General features: G+C 39.2%; 1 protein-coding gene across 6 annotated transcripts in view; it reads right to left on the reverse strand.

Moving 5' to 3' along the window:
- CELF1 (CUGBP, Elav-like family member 1) overlaps positions 1–19,936 on the reverse strand; it is a 39,160-nt gene extending 19,224 nt beyond the window's left edge. Inside the window, exons 1-8 of one of the 6 annotated variants that reach the window (XM_010192794.1) lie at positions 19,894–19,936; positions 7,387–7,574; positions 6,517–6,599; positions 6,059–6,107; positions 2,770–2,904; positions 2,509–2,588; positions 1,961–2,122; positions 457–538 (exon numbers count right to left, since the gene is read on the reverse strand). In XM_010192794.1, the coding sequence (XP_010191096.1) occupies positions 457–538; positions 1,961–2,122; positions 2,509–2,588; positions 2,770–2,904; positions 6,059–6,107; positions 6,517–6,599; positions 7,387–7,564 (769 nt within the window). In that variant the 5' untranslated portion in view covers positions 7,565–7,574; positions 19,894–19,936. Of the gene's footprint in view, positions 1–456; positions 539–1,960; positions 2,123–2,508; positions 2,589–2,769; positions 2,905–6,058; positions 6,108–6,516; positions 6,600–7,386; positions 7,575–9,643; positions 9,721–19,893 lie in introns of those variants that run through there. The other 5 variants (XM_010192796.1, XM_010192798.1, XM_010192792.1 and 2 more) reach the window with 5 other exon arrangements.
- Between the last annotated feature and the right edge of the window lie 1,851 nt (positions 19,937–21,787).

Below are 21,787 nucleotides of genomic sequence, written 5' to 3' on the forward strand. Positions count from 1 at the left end.
TAAAGAACCTGAATGAAGGACTAGTTCACATTCCTACCAACACTGCATTTTCCACTTCGATGTATTCGAGAAGAATTTAAAACAGGAAACCGAAGAATCCATTATCTCTAAAACACACTGATTATAGTGCTTGCTTAAAAACATAATGCTTCAAATACACACCTGTTCGGAAGAGAGTAAGTATACAGAACCATCTTTTTGTACCCATCAGGGAAGATAATGTAAAATGGCAGAAGTAGGGGAGATTACCAGCATATCACAACTTACCTTGGGGATAATGGTTAACTAAGACTGAGAAAGAACATCTATGCTTATAGCAGAGGATTCCTGTCATTCCAAAAGAGTGGGTGACCTCAGGACTACTTATTTCAAATGAGGTTAATGTATCTACAGCCTTTTGGCTACTTTCTCTACCCTCTTTGCCACTGAAATTGTCTTCTTGTGGAAAAAACTCACCTCCCATTGGGTGAAGGCTGCTCAATGTGTTCAGGTTCCCAGATGACGCAGCTGCTGTCTGCTGAAGGAGCTGCAAATAAAGCTAGACATTACACCAAAAAACAAAACAAGAGTGAGAGTGAGGGCTGGCTCCGCTTCTGGGAGAAACTGCATCACACCACAGCCAGAGCGCCGTCACAAAGGGAATTCCCACTGCCCATGCACATCGTAGCAAAGCATAAAGAGAATTCCCCTCACACAGTACAGCCAGAGCACCACCACAGTGAAAAATCCACGTTGCCCATGCATCACACTGCAGCCAAAGCAACAGCACAATGCTTTTCCCACTCAAAATAATCAATGATGAGGGAAGTTTATAGCTAACACACCAAGACAAAAGTGGTAGAATCAGTAGTGAGAGAGAACTCCTATTCAAAGCACCTCAGGCAGGATTGCCACCCCCCCAAGGATATGCTACCTCAAGCCAGACTTTACAGCTGACACTGTCAGGACAGGACAAATGGCAAATACCACACTAAAACCAAAGAGCCACTGTGAGAGGGAACCACTCCCCTCCTCCTTTCCTGAAGCACAGCAGCCATGAGAGAAAGTTCAAGCCTCAGCTCGGAAGCTGTTTAGAGGGGTTTCCTATTCCTTTTTCATTAACTAGGTGTCATTATAAAAAGACTCCCATCTACTAAACTTAAAGCAGAGTAGAAGAGAATGCTCCCACTTCAACAGTGCACCATACCAAGAATGAGATGCAATTTTCCTTTTCTGTTCCTCGGACCTTATATTGCATGAATACAGTTCTCATAGCTACCCTGGCAACCCACATGAGCAACAGCACATCAGTTAGTGAAAAGTTCACCCTTCAGGGACCCAGCAAAATCAACTAAAATCAGTGCAGACTACTCTCCGTTTTGTCATTTTTGCTAAGGAAAGTAGTTTCTCTCTATTTTCTGTGTTTGGGGTTGGGTTTTTTTTTGGTGGTGGGGTGGTTTTTGGTTTGGTGGGTTGGTTGGGGTTTTTTGCTTATTTTGTTTGTTTGGGTTTGTTGTTTAATTTATTTTATTACTGGGCACCATCAGCTGCTTAGCTCTTCCAACCTGATCACCTTCTCTATTTGGACAGCACCAAGTACTGTTCTAGATTTCACTGGAAGGGGATGTGAGAAATGAAGGCTGAAAATGGAAAAATGGAAAAATACAGGAACTATGTCATCTGATAGACATGAAAAGGGGATTTATATGGATAAACTATGAGGCCATACCATTTGAAGAAACTCTTCCCAGCACAAAGCCATTCCACAGAAGACAAAAAGTCTCAGTAGTTAGGGGCTACAGTTGAAATCCTCACTCAAATGTATCCTGATTAGCTGTTACCACGTAACAATTTCTGCCTCCTCATCCACAAAATGGGAATTAAGAATCCTGGTCCTATCTATCAGGAGTCTTCTAAAAATGAATACATTAAGCACTACAAATCCCTGAAAAGCTGAAAAGAACCCAAATCAGAAACTCACTGCTAAGTACTGGGGTCCAAGTGTGTTGAGACCAGCCAGGTTTCCCCATACCGAGGCAGCACTGATCTGTTGCATTTGCTGCTGGAGTTGCTGAGCAATTCGTTTCTGCTCTTTGTCCTTCTGCGTGTCTGCAAATTTTACCACAATGGGAGAAGAGCAACCCTGCGAACAGCAATTCAAACAATTACATACTTGCTATCCCCAGCAGCCACAAAAATACTGCATTAAGAACCAGTCACTGGAAGCATTCCCCTCCCCGCACATGCATGCATGCATACAAATATATATATTCAAACAGCACATTGCAGTACAGGCTCAAAATCTCATTTGCTCTTAATTCTGTTTTGTATTTTGGTGTTTTCTCGGCAGATGAAGTTTCTATCTCGAGCTCTAAGAATAGGAGCAGGACAAACACAAAGGTCCAGGAGTAGTATTTGCGAAGAAATACACACTGCACTTAACCTTCTCCCTGCCCTCTAGTCCTCCAAAATCCATAATGACTGCCTGACAAATTAAATCATCTTCTGACACCTACTAACTAGTTTTACCTCCATGGTTTGTGCTTGGTGCATTGCTTTGATTGCTGTTTGTGCCATGGCTCTTGTTGTAAAAGTCACAAACGCACAGCCTGGAGAAAGAGCAAAAAGGAACCAAGTCAATCACTACATCCACGATTACTGGGATGAATAGAGAAGTGAAAATGCCTATGGGATGGGGTAAATCACATAAGGAGTTGAAATGGCACCTTGAGCTGCAAAAGGCAGCATTCAGTGGAGAGTCTTGAACTGTCAGAAAAGCTTCCTGCTTACCTCGGCTCAGCCCATCTGGGCCCCGTAATATCCTGCATTCTTCAATCTGCCCAAAGGGGGAGAACATCACTCGGATATCATTTTCATTGCACTTCTTGGATATCATTCCAATAAACAACTTCCTATCTTCTACTGCTAAGAAATCAAAGGATAGAGTATTACCAGCAAATACGTGTTTACTAGATCTTATTTTGTCAAGTCTTCTGTATCAACTGCAGTTATTTCCCCTGTATTTAGGGTAGGGGCTTGTCAAACCCAGATTCCTAATGATGAAATCTCTTCAATTTAAGAGGATGTATATAAAGTACCTCAATGAACCTGAAGGATGCCTGTTTTATGTTTAATTTTTGCTAACTGTTTCTCCCTTGCACGCCTGTGAACTGCAAGAATGTAAGGAAAAAATATATCAGGTTCAGCACTTCCCTGTATCTCCTAGACTCAGTTCCCGGTGAGTGAGAGAAGACTTGTATGTATTTTCTTGGACTATTTTCATCCTCTCTCCTCTGCCTTTTCTATCTTTAGACTACCAACATACCTAATTGTATCTAAACAAGCAAGTGAGCTGCAGAAAGCTTCTTTCTAGCCTCTTTATCATGTCAATCACTTAAATTTAGATCTGCCTATTTCCTCATGCTCTTGTCTCAACAGGGAAAGCAACAGCAGTTGCTAAAACAGAACAGTTTTAGTTCTGTTTCAGATGAATCCATTCTGATCTGTATCAAGAGCATGAAAATAACTCCTCAAATCAGAACAATGGACTGTGTGCTACTGCATCTTGCCTCTAAATGCTAATGTTTTTAGAGCTGAAGAATACTTTTCTGTGTGCAGATTATTTTTAAATAAATGGACACTTCTCTTAACTTTTCAGTTCGTGGTTACTAATGTCAGTGCAAGGTCACTTAAGGGAGTGGAGTAAATTAGAATCCAGAGCAGAGCTTTATACCTCTCAACTTACTTAAATAAGGATGTTAATCACCTCTGATATACTTGTTTTTAAAGGACAAAGCAAATTATACAGAATACCATTTGGAAATATAAAACAGTTTGGAAATACAACATTCAGCACAACATAAAATACAATATGGTGAAGGCTGTAGCACAATTTGAACCTTCAAGAGAGAAAGTGTTTTCCAATTTAGTGCCATGGTGAAGAGAAATCAGCTTATTCGATGAGTCTTTCCTGGTATTAAAGAGGAAAATTCCTAACTGTTCCAGCTGACATGACTTTAACTTACTACTAAATCTTAAGGTTGTATGCAGTTCATTTTCAAGCTCTGCTTAGAGCAGAAATCTGCTTCCAAACCCTTCTTGCAGTCCATTTCAGTTCAAGAGATCCAGAATCCCACTTATTAATGGCAAGTTAAAATACTTTAACTGATGTTTTCTTATTTATATTTTCACCTACTCCATTTTATTAAAACTCATATAATGGCCTCAGAACTGTAACCCTAAAATTCCATTAAACAGTCTCTTCCCTTTTCAATTATTTTCCCAGGATATTCAGATGTGTATATATAATGCAAGATCAATTTTAGTTTAGAGAACCTCTTGTGTTCTCATCTCTACAATACTTCAAAAGAACTACTCCTTTCTAGATATATTTACACAGAAATATATTCTCTATACACATGGAGATATTTGCAGATGGAATTACTCCTACTGTATGTTACTTATCTATCCCATCTTCTGTTTCAATTATCTTAAGATGTAAGCTTTCTTGAACCAGGATTATCTTCATGATGTAATGCTGACCTTATAGTGACTATGACTGAAACTACAAGACACTAAACACTTACTTTGCTTATCTTGCAGCAATATATATAAAAACAGACACACACACATTTGAGTGTTCATGTATGTACACACATAAGCTCATCATAGAAATGTAAAGGTAAAAGATCATTTACCAAATGGTAGATGCTAAATGTCTTAATCCACCTGAAATGGCCAATGTGCAGAAATATTCAGTCTTTTCTTTACTGAACTGTTGTGAATTCTCAATCTCCCTTGTATACTACAACAAGTAGTTTTGACTCCCAACTCTAGCTGCAAGAGGCCTTGCTTCAAATTGGTCAAGCACTTGAAAAAGCATTTCTAGATTTCATAGAATCATAGAATGATTTGGGTTGGAAGGGACCTTAAAGATCATCCAGACCACCCCCTCTGCCATGGGCAGGGACACCTCCCACTAGACCAGGTTGCTCAAAATGCCATCCAACCTGGCCTTAAACACTTCACAGGAGGGGGCAGCCACAGCTACCCTGGGCAACCTGTGCCAGTGTCTCACCACCCTCACAGTAAAGAATTCCTTCCTAATATCTAATCTACATCTACTCTCTTTCAGTTTAAAACCATTACTCCTCATCCTATCACTACACTCCCTGATAAAGAGTCCCTCCCTAGCTTTCTTGTAGGCCATCTTTAAGTACTGGAAAGCTGCTAAAAGGTCTCCCCAGAGCATTCTCTTCTCCAGCCTGAACAACCCCAACTCTCTCAGCCTGGCCTCATAAGGAAGGCGCTCCAGCCCCTGATCATCTTCGTAGCCCTTCTCTGGACTCAATCCAACAGGTCCATGTTCTTATGTTGGGGGCCCCAGAGCTGGACACAGTACTCCAGATGGGGTCTCACGAGAGTGGAGTAGAGGAAGTGAAATCACTTCCCTTGACCTTTTGATGTAGCCCAGGATGCGACTGGCTTTCTGGGCTGCAAGCACACATTCCTAGCTTATATTCAGTTTTTCATCTACCAGTGATCCCAAGTCCTTCTCCACAGGGCTATTTTCAATTCAGTCATCGTCCAGCCTATATCCATGTTTGGGATTGCCCTGACCCACGTGCAGGACCTTGCACTTGGACTTGTTGAACTTCATGAGGTTCGCACGGGCCCACCTCTCTAATTTGTCAAGGTCCCTCAGGATGGCATCCCTTCCCTCTAGAGTAACAATCACAGAACTCAGCTTGGTGTCATCTGCAAACTTGCTGAGGGTGCACTCAATCCCACTGTCCATGTTCCCAACAAAGACTTAAACCACCTTACTACAAAGAAGAACTCACTGGATGTTTCCCTAACTGACAACATGGTTCTACCACAAGCAGCAGCGGTTGATACTGAGTCATGGAATTTTAGAGACATCACTTACGCTACCTACTATATTAAAAAGTCTCTTTTCTTTTTTAAATGAGGTCTCCAATTCAAGAAAATTTCATTAGAAGCTGTTCAAAAAAAGGGAAATCCTCAAGCTTCCCTATTAGCACAAATGATGCCAAACTCAGACTTTAGTACAGCTTACCATTACTCTTTTCACTGTCAGCTGGTTTCATCTGGATAGGATGGTGCATCTGAAATGTAAAAATATTATGTAGCTCTAGATGCATTTACTTTATACCATATGCAATACATCTCTTAAGAATTGTGGAAGAAAGAAACAATAGACTAAATTGCCCCTACAGAAGGGCATATGTAACGACACATGAATTTCTAAAAGAAAGCAAGTTTTTCTAATGATATGCCATCATTCCCCCTCAGAGAGTATTGTAGGGCCAGACTCACCCACTTCACTACCACATTCTCTCAAATACTCAAAATTCCCTTAACATCTTTTAGCATACACATCTCATGACATTGCTTCTTTGAATAGTTCTTTTAAAACATAATTTGAAGGCAAGATAACATATGTTTGTACAACAGTGGTGCCAGAGTTCAGAAAAACAAGACAGAATTGCAAAGAAAGCATGGCTCTTTTCTTACCCCTGGGAGGATCTTCATGTTGTGAAGAGCATTCTGTGCTTCTAGTGCAGCTTTACGGGTATAAAATGTAACAAAACAGCACCCTGAAATTGAAACAAAATGCTAGCCAAGAAAGAACACTATGAATCTTGATGTGCTGTATAGGAATTGCAAGCCCTACTTCTATCCTTCCAATGCAAAATGTATGACAAGTACAAGAGGTTAGACATGGAAATAAGTAGGTACTACTGATTCTGACTGTTCGGAAAAGATTTCTAAGTGAAAATAGGGTATATTCAGAACCAACCCAACATCACCAATACACCATTAAAACAAACATTTAGATACATCTGCCACATAACTGTTGGTTTCTTTCATTGTCAAACTCAACAATTATTTGCTAGGACCAAAAACTTAACTAGTTTCACAGGAAATAAGATACTGCATACCACTGAACTGCAAACCGAGGTACAGCATTTAGTTAGGATTCGATGTACACAAATGACTAAGATCTCAATTTTATATTTTATATGAAACTGTGACACTTCTGGTAAGATTTTCATCATATCATAGCATCACAATGATGTTCTGGAACAATACAATATTAATCTGATGTTCTGCTTTGCAATTATAAACCATGCACTTCAAGCACCCCCATCAGTTCTGAGCTCTAAAATAATAATTATTTTCTCAGCTCAGCTGTACTGGATTACAGTCCAAGTATAATTAGACACATACACTCAAAGACTATAAAGCCTGGGCTTGCATGCACACCTCGTCACACAGAGCTCCACCACACAGGGATGTCTGAATAAACAAACAGCTATGATTGTAACTATACGAAAGCAGCTGAGACCCCAGGTCTCACATGAGAAGTACAGAAGTTCTCACCTTTGCTTTGAGGAGGGTTTTGGCTCCTGTCCCTCAAGACGTTGATTTCATAGACAGCACCATACTGTTCAAAGAGCTCTCTCAGATCCTTCTCACACCAGCTCCGTGGGACCTGACCCACAAACATCTTGATAGCATCTAGATCAGGTTGGTCTGGGTGATCCAGTGTGCCATTCATTTTCTTTGAGCTGAAAAGAAAAAGGAATTTCTGGTTTATATCTTTCAACAGATTCTAGATGCTATCGCAGCTAGAGGCAGCGTGCTTACAGTGAGATAAAAACTCCACATTTCTACACATATATAAATGTATATTATTAAAATGTACATATAAAGATAGACTATTGCACATTCCCAGTCCTGCATACCAGAGAATATTCAGAAACATCGTTCATGTTCATTGTACATGGCATACTTGGAAGACAAACACTCTCTACACAGCTGTTTAAAACTTCTTTTAATGTTTGTTCCTATACTGTGGTCAACATCTGGGATTCAGGACAGAAATCTGTTGAGATGATTGAAAAATATTACTAGTCCAATCACATAAAATTTCACAGAAGAAACCAGGACAGGAAGGAACCTAAACTCATTCTACCTACAGACTACTGAAGTCATCAGTAACCACTGAAAATGAGAGGACAACATTTTTTTCATTGTTTCTAAATGTGACTATCCAGAACTGTTTCCCAGGGTGAAGATCCATCTAAAAAAAGAGAAACAGGTACAACTGAACAGATGGGAAGTTTCCTTAAGGGTTTACAAGGCAATAGCTCTTTATGAAACTCAGAGCTTTCAGAGAGCTTTCAACAATATTTTGCAGAAAAAGAGGCCTAGGTTGTGCACGAACAGGTTGGGATTAGACAATCTAGTTAGTCACAGACTGAATCAAGTTGAGTAATGGTAGGGTCTTACAATAAAAAAAAGAGTCACTTCTTAGATACACCACCACAGACATTTTGAGTATGGGAATCTTCAGTAGGCTTCAAGGTAGGACATCGATCCATACAAACAGCTTACTGCCTATTAATAACACTGTGTTATGCTGCACCCAGGTAGCTGACTATCTGTATACACTGCTTTCTGTATGGACTCTTCATTGTGTGTCAAGTGCAACGTGAGGTCTTGCTATCGGTGAACACAGCCTGGTATACCACAGGACCTGCCTCTGTGGAAGACTGACTGGAATGACATTCTGTTGTAGCCATAGTGATTAGCGGGTTAAAATTGCTGACCAACCCCTGCATAATCTAGAAAGGAGATGGCGAGTGGAATAGCAGCTATACAATGATTTCCCCCTCCCCCAGACTCTTTGTTGAAAAATACAGGTGGTCTTCTAGAGTAGTCAGCTCTTCATCTCTGCTTTTTTCCTTTAAAGATACAGTGCTCCTCTGACTGTCCATCTGCAATTATATATTCCACACAAACAGAATCTAAAATTAAAAATAGAAGTCCAAATCAGGTGATGTTTAGCTAATTTTCCCCCTCAATATGCTGCTGTTTAGAGCCTAAGGAAAAACTGACGCCAGGGAAAGCTCATAATTTTATAACTGTATGAACAGACCTCAGCAACAACAAAGCTTCCTACTAGAAGGGAAAGGAATCACTGTAAATTCCTTGACTCCTCTCTACCCTTCCACTCACAAAGGGTCAGCACGTCTACAAATATCCAAGGCAGACAATACCTTTTACAAAGAAGTCAACTATTTCTTTTCATTCAATGTCTTTTCACTCCAATTTTGAATACCTGGAAATCATTTACCCTCTTCCAATAGTGATTTTCAGCCCTGTCTTCTATGCCATGGGTAGCTTCAAGAACATAGCATGGCTCCCATTAACTGGGCAACTCTTAACATGACCTCAACAGTATTCAAGGAACCGTTCATTCCTAATTAAAAGGTTTAGTCTAGGATCATTAATAGGGAAGAACAGAAACTGTTCTCCTAACAACTGATTTAATAACTGATTTTATAATATCAGCACCTGTACCATACTATAAAGAGTACTGCCAAATAGCTTTATTCCTCTTTAGCCCTCATCCCCAAAATTATCAGATCATTTCCCCCCTCTAACCAGAATCCAACAGCAGTTGTCAATGCTCACTAGGATTTCCTCAAGAAAACAAACTACAGGCACTCCTATTGCTCTTTCTGCCCCCCTCCCCCATGAAGGGGAGCTCATCAGACAGCAGAGGCTTCAGAGACAGCAATTCCAACTATTGCTTTAGTTATGAACTTAGACACGATGGCAAAATACTTACACAGGGCTAGCATTCAAGGAGCAATGGTCCACCATCATCTCTGGGAGGAAATCCAACTTGAACGCAGCCATCACCTCAGTCTGTGACAAACTACTAACACTAAATCAGTGTATTGCCTAACCCCCAAACAACGCCACTTCCAAAAGTCCGGCAGGTCTTAACACTCAGCCACACAAAAAACACTCAAACCACAGAAACAGAAGCTCAGGGAGACCAGCAATAGACACCACAGAAACAGGCTGGACTGGGAAAGGGACATGGAATCCCAGATTAAAAAGGGGATGTGACCATGTGAAGGGAGGCTCAGCTTAATACACAATGAAAATGCTGATGCACTGGGCTTGTTTTGTGCGATTTTCCCTGGCGAAGCAGTACTGAGTGCACTGTCAGATAAACAGAGTGTCAGATCCATGAAGATAGCAATGGGTGACAGAGCAGAAAGAATACAAACTCCAGTCTTTCCATCTCCAACTAACTCCTTGCCTCCCAAATTGGCAGTCCAAGGCCTTCAGGTTCAGATGGACACTTCTGATATGACCAATATTAAGGTGTGAAGTCAAGAAGTTCCTTCACCATAAACATTTTCCATGGCTGATCTCACTCTTTTCACCTTGTGCACTATTTTTGACACACTCCTGACTTCTAGGGAGAAAAACGCCAATGAAAATGTTTCTCTGAACCTGCCACAAAACAAAAAATCATAGCTAAGAAGATTTAATTACTCAAATATTCCTTAACTACCACAGAACATCAAAACCTATGCCTTTTATAGGAGCAAAACATAAGTTGGTCTGGAAACAATACGTCCATCATGCATCTATAAATCCAGAGATACACAGAGCCTACAGATAATAAAGAAAGGGAAAAACACAGTGATCAGCTGAAAATAATTTTATAGTCTTTGACAGTACTGATCAGAACGTCTCAGACGCTTCATCATTAAAACAAGAATAACACACTGATCAAGGAACTGCGAGGTGTATTTATATACACAACACAGGCCTCTTGTTAAATCTCCAATACCTAAACTAGTGGGGAGATAATCTGGATAATACTGGATGCATTGGTAGATGGAGAAATACTCGACTGCAGAGAGCGAGTGCTGCAGAGCAGAGGCAGCTGGGTGTGTCCCAGCACTCCAGGAGGGATGATTAATTTAAGTCCAACATTAATCCAGATCAGCCTCACGTATAGTGTCAATACAACCACAAAATAAACTCTTAGAGCATCAAGGACTGCATGCTGGGGCAGCTGTGATCACTTCTTTCTTGCCTGCCAATGACTGCAACACGTACTGCAGTTATTGAAACTGCAGTATATATACAGCTTTCTTTACGCTTGCACGGTTACAGCATGTCAATTGTTTTTTCATAAATCATCATTTCCAACCTCTGAAAAAAAGAACACTTTGATCTGCCTACAGTGAGGTTACTTAAAAGGTTATTAAAAGGAGTTGGGCCCTGTAATACAAAGACAGATGCACGTTACTGCAAAATAAAAGACAAGAATTTAGCACCTAACAGATATTCAAGAGTAACTACTTCATGCATGCTCTTATTATGTGGTAAATACAAGAAAGCTTAATCTTCAATGAAAAAGGTGTAAACTACCCGCTACCACTGTTATGAGCATACAGATAGGCGCTAGGGAGGCACAGGTCAATTTACCAGCTTTCAGTAAACAGCTCATCTCCACCTTCAGGGCACATCTCACAGGCTTCTCACTTGAAAAATGCCATGCTGTGTAAAACCCATCGTATTCAAATGTTAAATTGAGCCTGGAGCCCGCTTTATGGATTTCTCTAAAACAAGCCCACAGAGCAAAATACTTCAGATTTATATGATTAAGACCAGCAAGAAGATGTGGTAGGGTTCTTGCCACCTTCACATACATCTATAGACCAATACTGTAGATTCTGGTCTTATCTATGAACACCAGCATTCACTCCTTCTGGTCTTCCAGTCATCTTTAGCTTTTTTTAAGCAGCCATGCTCACTGTAGGTTCAATGAAAGATGATGCTGGCAAAGGATAGTCTAGAAAATGGGTTTTAAGAAGGTTACTGAGATTGATTAGTTTAATGAAGAAAATCAGTAAGTCATTGTGAGTTGATCCTATGCCCACCCTTTCCCTCATCTCTCTGCTCCCCAAAATAGAAGTTGTAGCCACTTGTTCCATTAAGACAAAACTGCAACAAGTTTCAGGCATTGTCACACGGTTACACTCCATGGCAAATTCAGTCTACTGGCTCTGATAATTAAAACACTAGTTTTGTGCAACTATTCTGCTACACATTAATTTTAAATTCTTGTTATACTTAAATTTCTCCTGTGATGTGCTCACTTCACTTAATGAACAGTGCAAAAATTTTCAAATATTTCAAATGCTGTTATATACAATTTTGGGGAAAAGAAGAATCAATACTAGAACAGTGAATAAATATCTGAAGGTATGATAGGCAAGAGTCAGTGTCTCAGGGTACCTTACTTCTGCAGCAATGATGGCAATTTCAGCGACAAAACAGTAGTGTTCAAACAGGGTTGTTTTAACGTTATTTAGTTGAAGACATCACATGAGGGAAATGAAAGACTTACAGACTTCACTTGTGAAAAGATCAGAAACAGTGGGGAAAATGTTATTTCGCTACTGCACAGAAATAAGAATTAAATGAGGAAGCAGTGTTTCTTTGGAATTATAAAAACCACAAAAGTCATCCTAGCAATGGCAAAAAAAGACAGACAGAAAGACAGACAAATATGAGGGCTAAACACACTTATTTTTTGCTCAGATGTCAAATTCCTGCTCAATTCCAGATCCATTCTTTGACTATTTCTATTGAAAGGATAATAGAAACAATGTCTGAAATTCCAAGCTCTATGGACTGTAGCTACACATTTAAATGTGGTGCCAATCTGACAATATGAACATCACGAACACCTACATAGTGCAGATAAAATCTCACTTTTTTTACACTTCTGAATTCCTAGATTATGCTGCAGAATATAATTATCACCATATATGCTCCTCAGAGATTGCAAAGTACAAAAGCTAAAAGTTTTGCTTTTATTTTTAAGTTTACAGAATTACATCACATCCTGGGGCACAAAAAACCCCAAAACAAACCAACAAACAAAAAACAAATTAAAATCACAAAAAAACCAAACCAACCCACCCCACAAAACAAGAAACATGCGTTGTATTTTCTTTCCTAAGAAAGCCTTGTTCATTTCAATGAGCAATTAACTCTGAAAGCTAAAGATAATACCATTTTTTATTTTATATAGTCTGAACCTCAAACAACATGTACAAGGCTGAATCTGAGGGACTACTGGGATGGTGAGAGCGAACTATGGGAAAGGATGCAGGCTATGGGAAATCAGATGCTGTGAAGCTTTGAAGGAGACAGGTCCTAGAATAAACTTCCCCTTGCATTATCTGTTCATATCCAGATCCCTACAGCGTTGCTGAATTGCATTTTTGTTTTTAAACAGATAACCCCTACATTACAGGCATCGAAATACAGTAACTACTTGTCAATATTTTGTTGTTAGATTGTTGATCACGTAAGCATGTGGTCAGAAAGTTTTCTGCCTATGTTGAAATCCAAACTGTCTCCCCACGCCTCGCTGGGTACAAAAAGCCCCTTACCTAGTTGCCAAAACTGCAGTTTCTACCTCTGCCAATCTCTATGACAGCTATGCACCATTAGTACATAAACCTGACACATTCAAAATGTTCAATTTACCATCAAGTTACATGAATTTCTGGGCTGCCAACAATGCAGATTAAATTAACAGAAACATTTTTATTAGTATGAAATCTTTGTAGAAGTTCCTAGGTGGAGGAAAAGGACAGGAGGGGACGACAACTGCTTTTATCTCAGAAATAGCAAAGTTTCACAGTGCTCTCTCTCATGCATTCATCTGAGAGGATTTACTTCCTCCATACTCTCCAGACCTAGATGGATTTTCACAAATTGGGTAACTAAATTTTATTCTAAAAATAGCTTATAATAAGCTTTGTTGTTTTGTTGAGGTTTTGTTGTTTGTTTTTGTTTTTCTTTCTCTCTCTCCTTCCTCAAAATGTTTCTAGGAAAAAAAAATTGAGGTAAATCAATATATTCTTGACCTACTTCCCTAGCTTCTGAATAAAGTCCTGCTTATCTGTAGCTTCTACTCCAACTAATTTTGCGAAAGCTCTGAAGGAATGAATTGTGAACTTCTGTCTGACTGAAGAATCCCCAGGACTCCCAGCTCTCTGCCAGCAGATGAAGCAGCAAGTCACCCATCCTGGCGTACAGGACGACAGTTTCTCTGCCTAAGCATTCTTAGAAAAAGAAAAATAAAATGGCAGCTAAACTTACTCTCTAATTTGATAGTAAAGACAAATTATTCAAAATAAATTATACAAAACCTGTTTTCTAAAATGAGGGGATTAAGTTATTTTTCTGGTAAAGGAGATAAAACTTGGCGCCAAAGTGAACCAATTTGTTATTCTAATGAATTCTGAACAGTGGAGCTTATAAAAAGATAGATAAGAAATACATACAGGTACATTTTATTTTAAATTATCTACAGGCTTCCTCAAATACATATGCTTCTTTTGAAAGCTCCACCTCTGTTCCTCCTGCGTTCTTACTGCTATGCAACATTCACTTCAAGCAGAACCTAATGCCACACAACTCACAAAGCAGTTGTAGCTTCCTGTGTTCATAGGAGTAAGGCAGTAGACTAGCAAAGACAAATTTGAAACTGGTAAGAAGCAACACTTCTTACTCAATTCATAAATAAACCAATATTTAGCGGTGGTGACTTCCATAATCCTGTCAAAGCTTGGCAGGGTTTGAGTACCACTGGATGCTTTGCAGGGATGTATTTTTTCACTTCTATTTACTGCATGTATCTTAAAAAACCAATCAATTGGGATTTATAAACTGATAACTCACAGGCTATATGCATCAAAATACTGCACACAAAAACTACTACTTTGTAGTTAACATTAGGAAAGAACAAATAAGTAACCTCACCTTTAACACAGACTAATCCATAATTATTAAGATTTTTAGACCCAATAGTCTAATGCGCACAGCACTGGTCATTATCAGAAGGAAATCACAAACCAGACTGTGTCCAGTGTGGCAGTTCTCAAGTTCCTCAGTTACAACTTTTTACCTTTCTAAATCAACACATCCAGTACAAAATGTTCATGTGAAAAGAGATATGGAAGATGTTGTTTGGATTAAAACCACAAAAGTTACTGCTGCTCTGTGGCAGCTGGGATCATGATTATGAGGTGGCAGAACAGTATGTAAAGTCCTATACCTGTGTAAGTCTGTAGTATGAAGGAATTCCAAACTAAGCTGGTCAGAAAAGACCTATCGCTTGAACATGCTGTTTCAGAGAGGCATCAAGGAATTGCAAGATGTGGTAGAAAAGGAGGCTCTGTTCCCAGCTCTGTACCAACCCAATACAAAAATCCAAGCAACTTCCCTTAGCTCCCCAATTTCCAGATGTCACACAAGCAAACCAGGATGTAGCAATGCTTTCCTGGGTCACAGAACTGAGAATATTCTTTGCTATACAATAAGCTCTTACACTAGAGAGGTAACTCTTAAACCAAGTATGGCGATACTTACCAAAAGCAGAACTACAAAAAGCTGCTCCTACAGATGTGTTTTACTGGATTTATAGTAAGGAGGTAAGTCTCAGGATCCTTCAGTGACTTCTGCCTGTTTAGGTGTGCAAACTATAGCTGACAGCCAGACTAGTTCAGAGCTACTTGCACACCAATGGGCAAAGGGCAAGAGCTGAATGTTTGGTTTTGACTACTCCCTCCCCACACACACACTTGATGTTAAATGATGAGGAACTTAATGTCTTGAGGTGCTCTGACAAATCTATTTGAATGTGAACACTGGATACAAGTTTTCAGGAAGGAATGACAGTATAAGGCTTATTCATTGTTTCATTAAAAAACAGGCCAATAAAATTCCACCTGAGCTCTACGTAGCGGATATTATTTCCATTAATCAAAATACTTCTAGACTAGAGCACAGACTGCACACATACATCCAGTTCCTGCTGTTTGTTCCCCATGCTGCATGTATGGGTGCAAAGGCACTTCAAAGGGCACCAGCAAAGCAGTCCAGAACACGAGGACTTTAGACAGGCCAGTGACTTTAAGTCATGACTTTGCTGGAAGTACAAACAGTAAAGCACGGGAAATGAACTAATGCTCTGATAGAAACATCTTTGACCATAATATAACAGCAAAAACAAGTAAGGAAGACTTGTATCTACAGTATTATCTACATATCTCCGTGATGCCAAACAGTTCTCCTTTGACTGCCACACATTTGTCTGACCAGTCTAGACGTCCCTCTTGTTTTTATTTCAAACAAGCAGCAATGAAGTGAATGCACATATCAACTCTAATAGGTAGGCTATTACCTTCTTAAGCAGCCAGTATCTCCAAACTAACTTTTCAGGTGACAGCTAAGAGAGCAAAATCTTAATTCCTCCTCTGAGTAGGAAAGGAGACAGTGTGTCTTTCATACAAAGGACAGGACATTTTTGGAACTCCTTGTTGGCAGGATAGTGCAGATGCAGTAAAGTTACACGAGTGCAAGAACAGATAGGTCAAGTGCTTGGAAGAGACTCATCAGAGGCTACCAGACAAACCACAACAGATTAGGTTCTTCTGAGCTGAAAATAGAGGCTGAGAGACCACGAAGTCAGTTTTGAGGTGAAAACAAACACTATAGGTTAGTAGCCTTAGTGAATGGCAAAGATAGGTCTGGAATGTGGCAAAGAGCAGGTGTGCGCCTATGCATTTGTCCTGCTCTCCCAGTAACTGCTAGTAACAGGATGCCTAATAAGAACTCAGAAGAAACTGAATTAACAGTTTTAAGACCCTCTTATAGCAGATGAATGAAGTTCAGAGACTTTAAGACAGTGGCCTCCAAATGTCTTTGATTTCCCTCTCATCTCCCTCTGACACATAGCCTCTTCATCTGCTTGCCTGAGAGATGACACGAGTGTGCTGGGAATACACTGACAAGGCTGTGGGTACTGGAATCCTGCAATGCGAGAAACAGCTCTGCAGACAATGATCTGCTTCTCCAGGGCAAAACAGCTGCATGATGCTACCCTGAGCTTTACTTAGTGCACAGCTGTCAGCTAACACAGCAGTGTGAGGCTGCTAAGCCGATGCTTGACCCACTGCAACTCTGCCTGCTACTTCAGTGATGGTACTGCAAAGGCTTGCACAGGCACTACCAAAAGAGAAAAAAAATGGAACAGACTGACCATGAAAATACCTCTTGTCAATGACCTCACACACCCATCTCCGACCATAAAATTTCTCATTACCTTACAGCAACGAGGAGTAAGCAAGCTGATAGCCTCCAAAGCAATCTCTGATTTGAGATTACTCAAATGTTTTTGCATTATTTTGGAGTGTATCACAACTATTATTTCCAGAATCTGTCTCTATTTAATTATTTTTACACAAGGCAGGAATTCCAAATAGCTTCAAATATCAAAGTTTGCAATAGTGCCATTTACAGAGCGACAGACAGTTTTGGTCAGTATTTATCTGGATTATTCCGAAGGCAGCCAGCATCTACCCACTCTGTTTTCAAGGAGAGTACCTGTGCAGCATTAGGATAATAGCCTAAAACAGCACAGTGAAACAAATAAAAAAGATGTCCATGTAAGTAAAATCTTAAAACTAAAATATTTTCCTAGAAACTCTTTCTTCTCTTTGGTGCTTAATTATCTCCTTCTTCTAGTTGTTCTCCAATGATACATTAAGCACTTCCATTAATCTTCACAGAAATATAACAAGAGGTACCTGGATTGCCGTCTTTCCCTTACAGTGCAAGACATTTTCTTTTCCTAGCTTTAGACTTCAATTTCATAACTGAAGTTCCTAATTGTGACCATCAGAATAGTGACATGAAAAGCCTGTTAAATTTCTGTCTTTCCCAGCTAAGTTTTGTATCTTTATCTTGCATATTTCCTCATTTTTTTCAGACTAAGGTCTGACAGAGAGGGAGACAAAAATCAGCATTGTAAGCTATTTACTGGAAGCAGTAGGCTAATTTTTTAAATTGTGCTTTATTCACAGGACATTTAAACAGTATAAAGGCATCACTGTCCTCCAGCAGAATATCAGCATGGTGAATGTGGATATGACAAGAGTCAATACAGAGGCAGGAGTTTCTCAGTCTTGAAACTGCCAGTGCTCATAAGGCAGTTTTAGGACAATAATATTTGACAGAAGAATAACTGTGATCTGCTTTGGCAAAGTGTGGCATATGAATTTCTGAACAGAAGAAATCCTGAGTCTCACAGTCAACTCGCTATGCAAAAACTTGTCTCATTAAAGACAGCAGTTACCAGAAAAGCGGGGAACAAAACCAAGTGCTATTTCATGGGCTGACTGATTTCTTATCTCAAAGCAAAGCTGACTCCTCCTCAATTTTATTCTCTGAACCAGACCAGAAGCAGAATGCCATCAGTTTTATTCTGATCTATCTCTGTGCAGTTAATTTATGGAGTTAATCTTCATAAGACGCATACAAATAATTTCATATACCATGCCTGCACATTGAAGAAAAGACTCAATCCTCTTTCATTTGGACAGCTTTCTACATTCACATTAAGGCAGATTAATTCTCTCAAGAAAAGAAACTATGGATCTTGCACCAAATGGAAGTGTTGCATTTCATGACTTATTTTCAGCAGCCATAAACTTTATTATTTTGTTATTTAAATAATCTAATTTTTCTGTTATTTAAGTAATCAAAATCTATTCATTCTGGGCCTATGATTTGTGATTGGCAGAATCCCATGAGTTTGAAAAACGAGGTCTAATCACAGATTAGTTCGTCTCAAAAGATACAAACTCTTTAGACAAAACCACAATTATAATGACCAGTATTCTCTCTTCTCTAACTTCCATATGGTCCCAATGGAGCAGCAAAGGAGCAGGAAGGACAAAGTAACGAGTACCAGACTCTACCAGAGTATCAGAATTCGAATGTTTTGTAACACCTACAATGCCTGGAGACCGATGCCCTCAAACTGGTACTTACAAACACAGAGGTCAATCACCAATTCTCTAAAACACTTGAAAATGAAGGTATTCCTGGATTTCTCAGTCCATCTTTAAGTCTTTCTACCATGAGTAACATATGGAAAGACAGGATATCCTGCACTTCAAAGGCAGATTTTCTTTCTGATACAGACATGACTAAATCCTCTGCAATGTATTTATGAGAACTGTAGCAAATGTCTGAACACAGTAGAAAATAAGTGCTTCCTCAAGACAGTATCAAAACTCAACTCTCCCAGATCAAAGACAGACAAAAGCATAAAGTAGTTCTGCCATAGCAGAGGTGAACCATCAGAAGAGCAACAATCACCACACTTTGAGCATTACAGTGTTACTTAACACAGTAGTTACAGATCAACTGTCCTCATAGGTGAACTGAAACTCTTAAGGTGCACAGTTACAGACCTATATGTTCTTTTGGTACTCCTCTGACCACAGTAAATCATTACAACTCACTAAACCAGAGAAATAACAACTTGATCACAAAAGAGATTTGTATTGGGCTGTCAGGCTGACTTCATCTACCATGCAGTCAAACTACCATGAGAGCCAAGCATAACCAAAGGACACACAACTGAGTAGTTGGAAACTGAGTGAGAGAGGAATGGGGAATTGTCTCAGCTGTCTCATGAAACTAAATCCTTACTGGACTTCAGGCACTGAGAAAAACCACACCAAAAGATCGTCACATTTAACTCCAAGAATTTTCACATTATGTTCCAGCTCTGCTGCCTGCAGTCGAATTTGTCTCGGCCCACAGGGAGCTGTTCTATGAATACTCACCTTTACATGAGTATGACAGTGTACTTCAAATTTGTTCTGGTCAAGAAGTTACTACAAAGATACACATTTCTACTGTACAGTTAGTTATATTTATAAAATTATTAAATTACAGACAGAGTTAAAGAAGCCTATTGACTTGGTACTTGCAGTCCTAAGTTGTTAACACTCCCACTCCTCTTTAGCAGTACAAAGGCAGGAAACTGCAAAGAGTTTAAGGTTCAGGGAGCGCTGCTTACCGCAGCGGAACACGACAGCTTTCAGCATTGAAATTAAAAATAACTTTTCTCTGAACCTTTGAAAGGAAGCTCCAATATGAAACAGACGGATACAAACTGTAGTTGGTTCATACCTGCAGCTACACACCTCCCTCTAGCCGTTCCAGTCTTCACTCTAAAAGAGAAGGAAAAAACATTGAGTACTCCAGAGTTAAAATCACATATTAACAATCAGATAATAATATTAAAATAATCACATAATAATATGAACTCCATCTTGTAAAATGCTGAGGAGCGTGAAAGTAAAGCATGTTTCTAATAACAGAAGCCATTACGAGGTGGTAACAACCTTCATTAGACTCAGAAATGAAGTAGCACATTTCAAAAATACAGAGAATGAGTAACAGCGTACAAAAGGAAAGACTGCAAACACAATATGGCTGAAAACACAAGTCTTGTAGCTTCCTAGTAACATTCAGTAGACTTATCTTACCTGTCTGACTTTTCGGCTCTCATGACAGCAGCTGAGCTACCAATAGCAGTATCCACTGTCCTAAACTCCTACATTACTTCATTTTGACAGCAGCAGCACTAACAGATGCCAGTGAACCTGCTGATGGGAACTCTAATGTAAGACAGCACAGGTGGAAATATATGTAAAGTTCTGAATTCAGGAAGACAAAGAACTAACAATACAAGGAAAAAAATGGTATTTCCACTCCTTAAGCAAATCATCAACCAGAAACCACACAGACTTTCTGTACTAGCACCTCGTAAGTAGGTGACACAAGTCTGTGATTCAGGGTCCTCCTTTTGCAGATTCCATAACTGACCCACAACACAAGCTAGCACATATTTAAATACAAACTTTGGATTTTATAGTTTGTTTTGTGGTGGTGTGTTTGTTTTGTGTGGTTTTGTGGTGGGATATTTTTTTGTTTGGTTTTGGTTTTTCAAGAATTACTTCTCTGCTTCCTCCTATGTTATTTTACTACAACTCAGTTGTCTAGCAGTATTTTACAGAAAATCCTAATCCCTTTACTTATCTATAGGTAACAAACCAAAAACTGCATCTGTCTGCAAGCAGAATAGCTATACAAGGCTTTTTGAGTTCTCGTATTTTCACTGCTTTGCAAGCCCATTCATAACCTTTGTTCTATATTCTTTGAGAAGTGTAAGTGACCCATATCCTCCTCTGACTTGTCTTGTAATGTACTTATTTATCACATCTCCAGAGGGAGATCTCTTGATAATATTTTTAACCTATTTTGTAATTTTCTATTGTTCTAATATCTTCCTAAATTGTTCAATTAACTAGTATTATACCCTCTAAAGGAACACAAAATCCTGAACACTACAAGAAAAAAATATTCTTATAGTACTAGTTGAGAATAATAAAAATCAATCCATGAATCCCGAGAAACAACTGAGGTATCTGAAATACATATTTTCAAAACTATGATTTTATCTTTTCTAGAATATTACTGAAAACTGGCTGGTTCCCTGGTCAGAGAACACTTTACGTACTTAATTTTTATTCTGTTTCTCAGTAACATACTGAATTATGAAGCTCCTAGTAGTGATTCAATCAAATATGTTACCTGAGGACAACTTCTTCCATTTCATCCATATTTCTTTGCTTTTTTGACGTTTTAAATCAAAGACTATTTGTTTTAGGCCAAAAATGGACTCAGATTCCTGCTAACAGACCTGGCTTCCAAACATCATGTAACAAAATTGTTTGTTTTCTTCCCTTTTACACCCAGTCTCCACTAGACATTTAAGCCTATGGAAGTTGTCATAAACGTGAAGTTATTTTTCTGTGATAATCAGCTTTCAGAAAATACCCTGAAATACACAACATTTACTTTACATTGATCATGTAATACTTAAGAATATACTGGTAAACAACTTTTTAATGTTAAAAAGAACATCATCCCTTCGCACACGTAACTACGTAACACTCCAGAGAACTAATTTTAAAACTTCAAAGAAACCAGAAGCGCAGCTAACATAGCCAGAGGAGCC

The sequence above is a fragment of the Mesitornis unicolor genome, unplaced genomic scaffold (assembly GCF_000695765.1).
Source record: "Mesitornis unicolor isolate BGI_N332 unplaced genomic scaffold, ASM69576v1 scaffold9119, whole genome shotgun sequence".
Classification (NCBI taxonomy): domain Eukaryota; kingdom Metazoa; phylum Chordata; class Aves; order Mesitornithiformes; family Mesitornithidae; genus Mesitornis; species Mesitornis unicolor.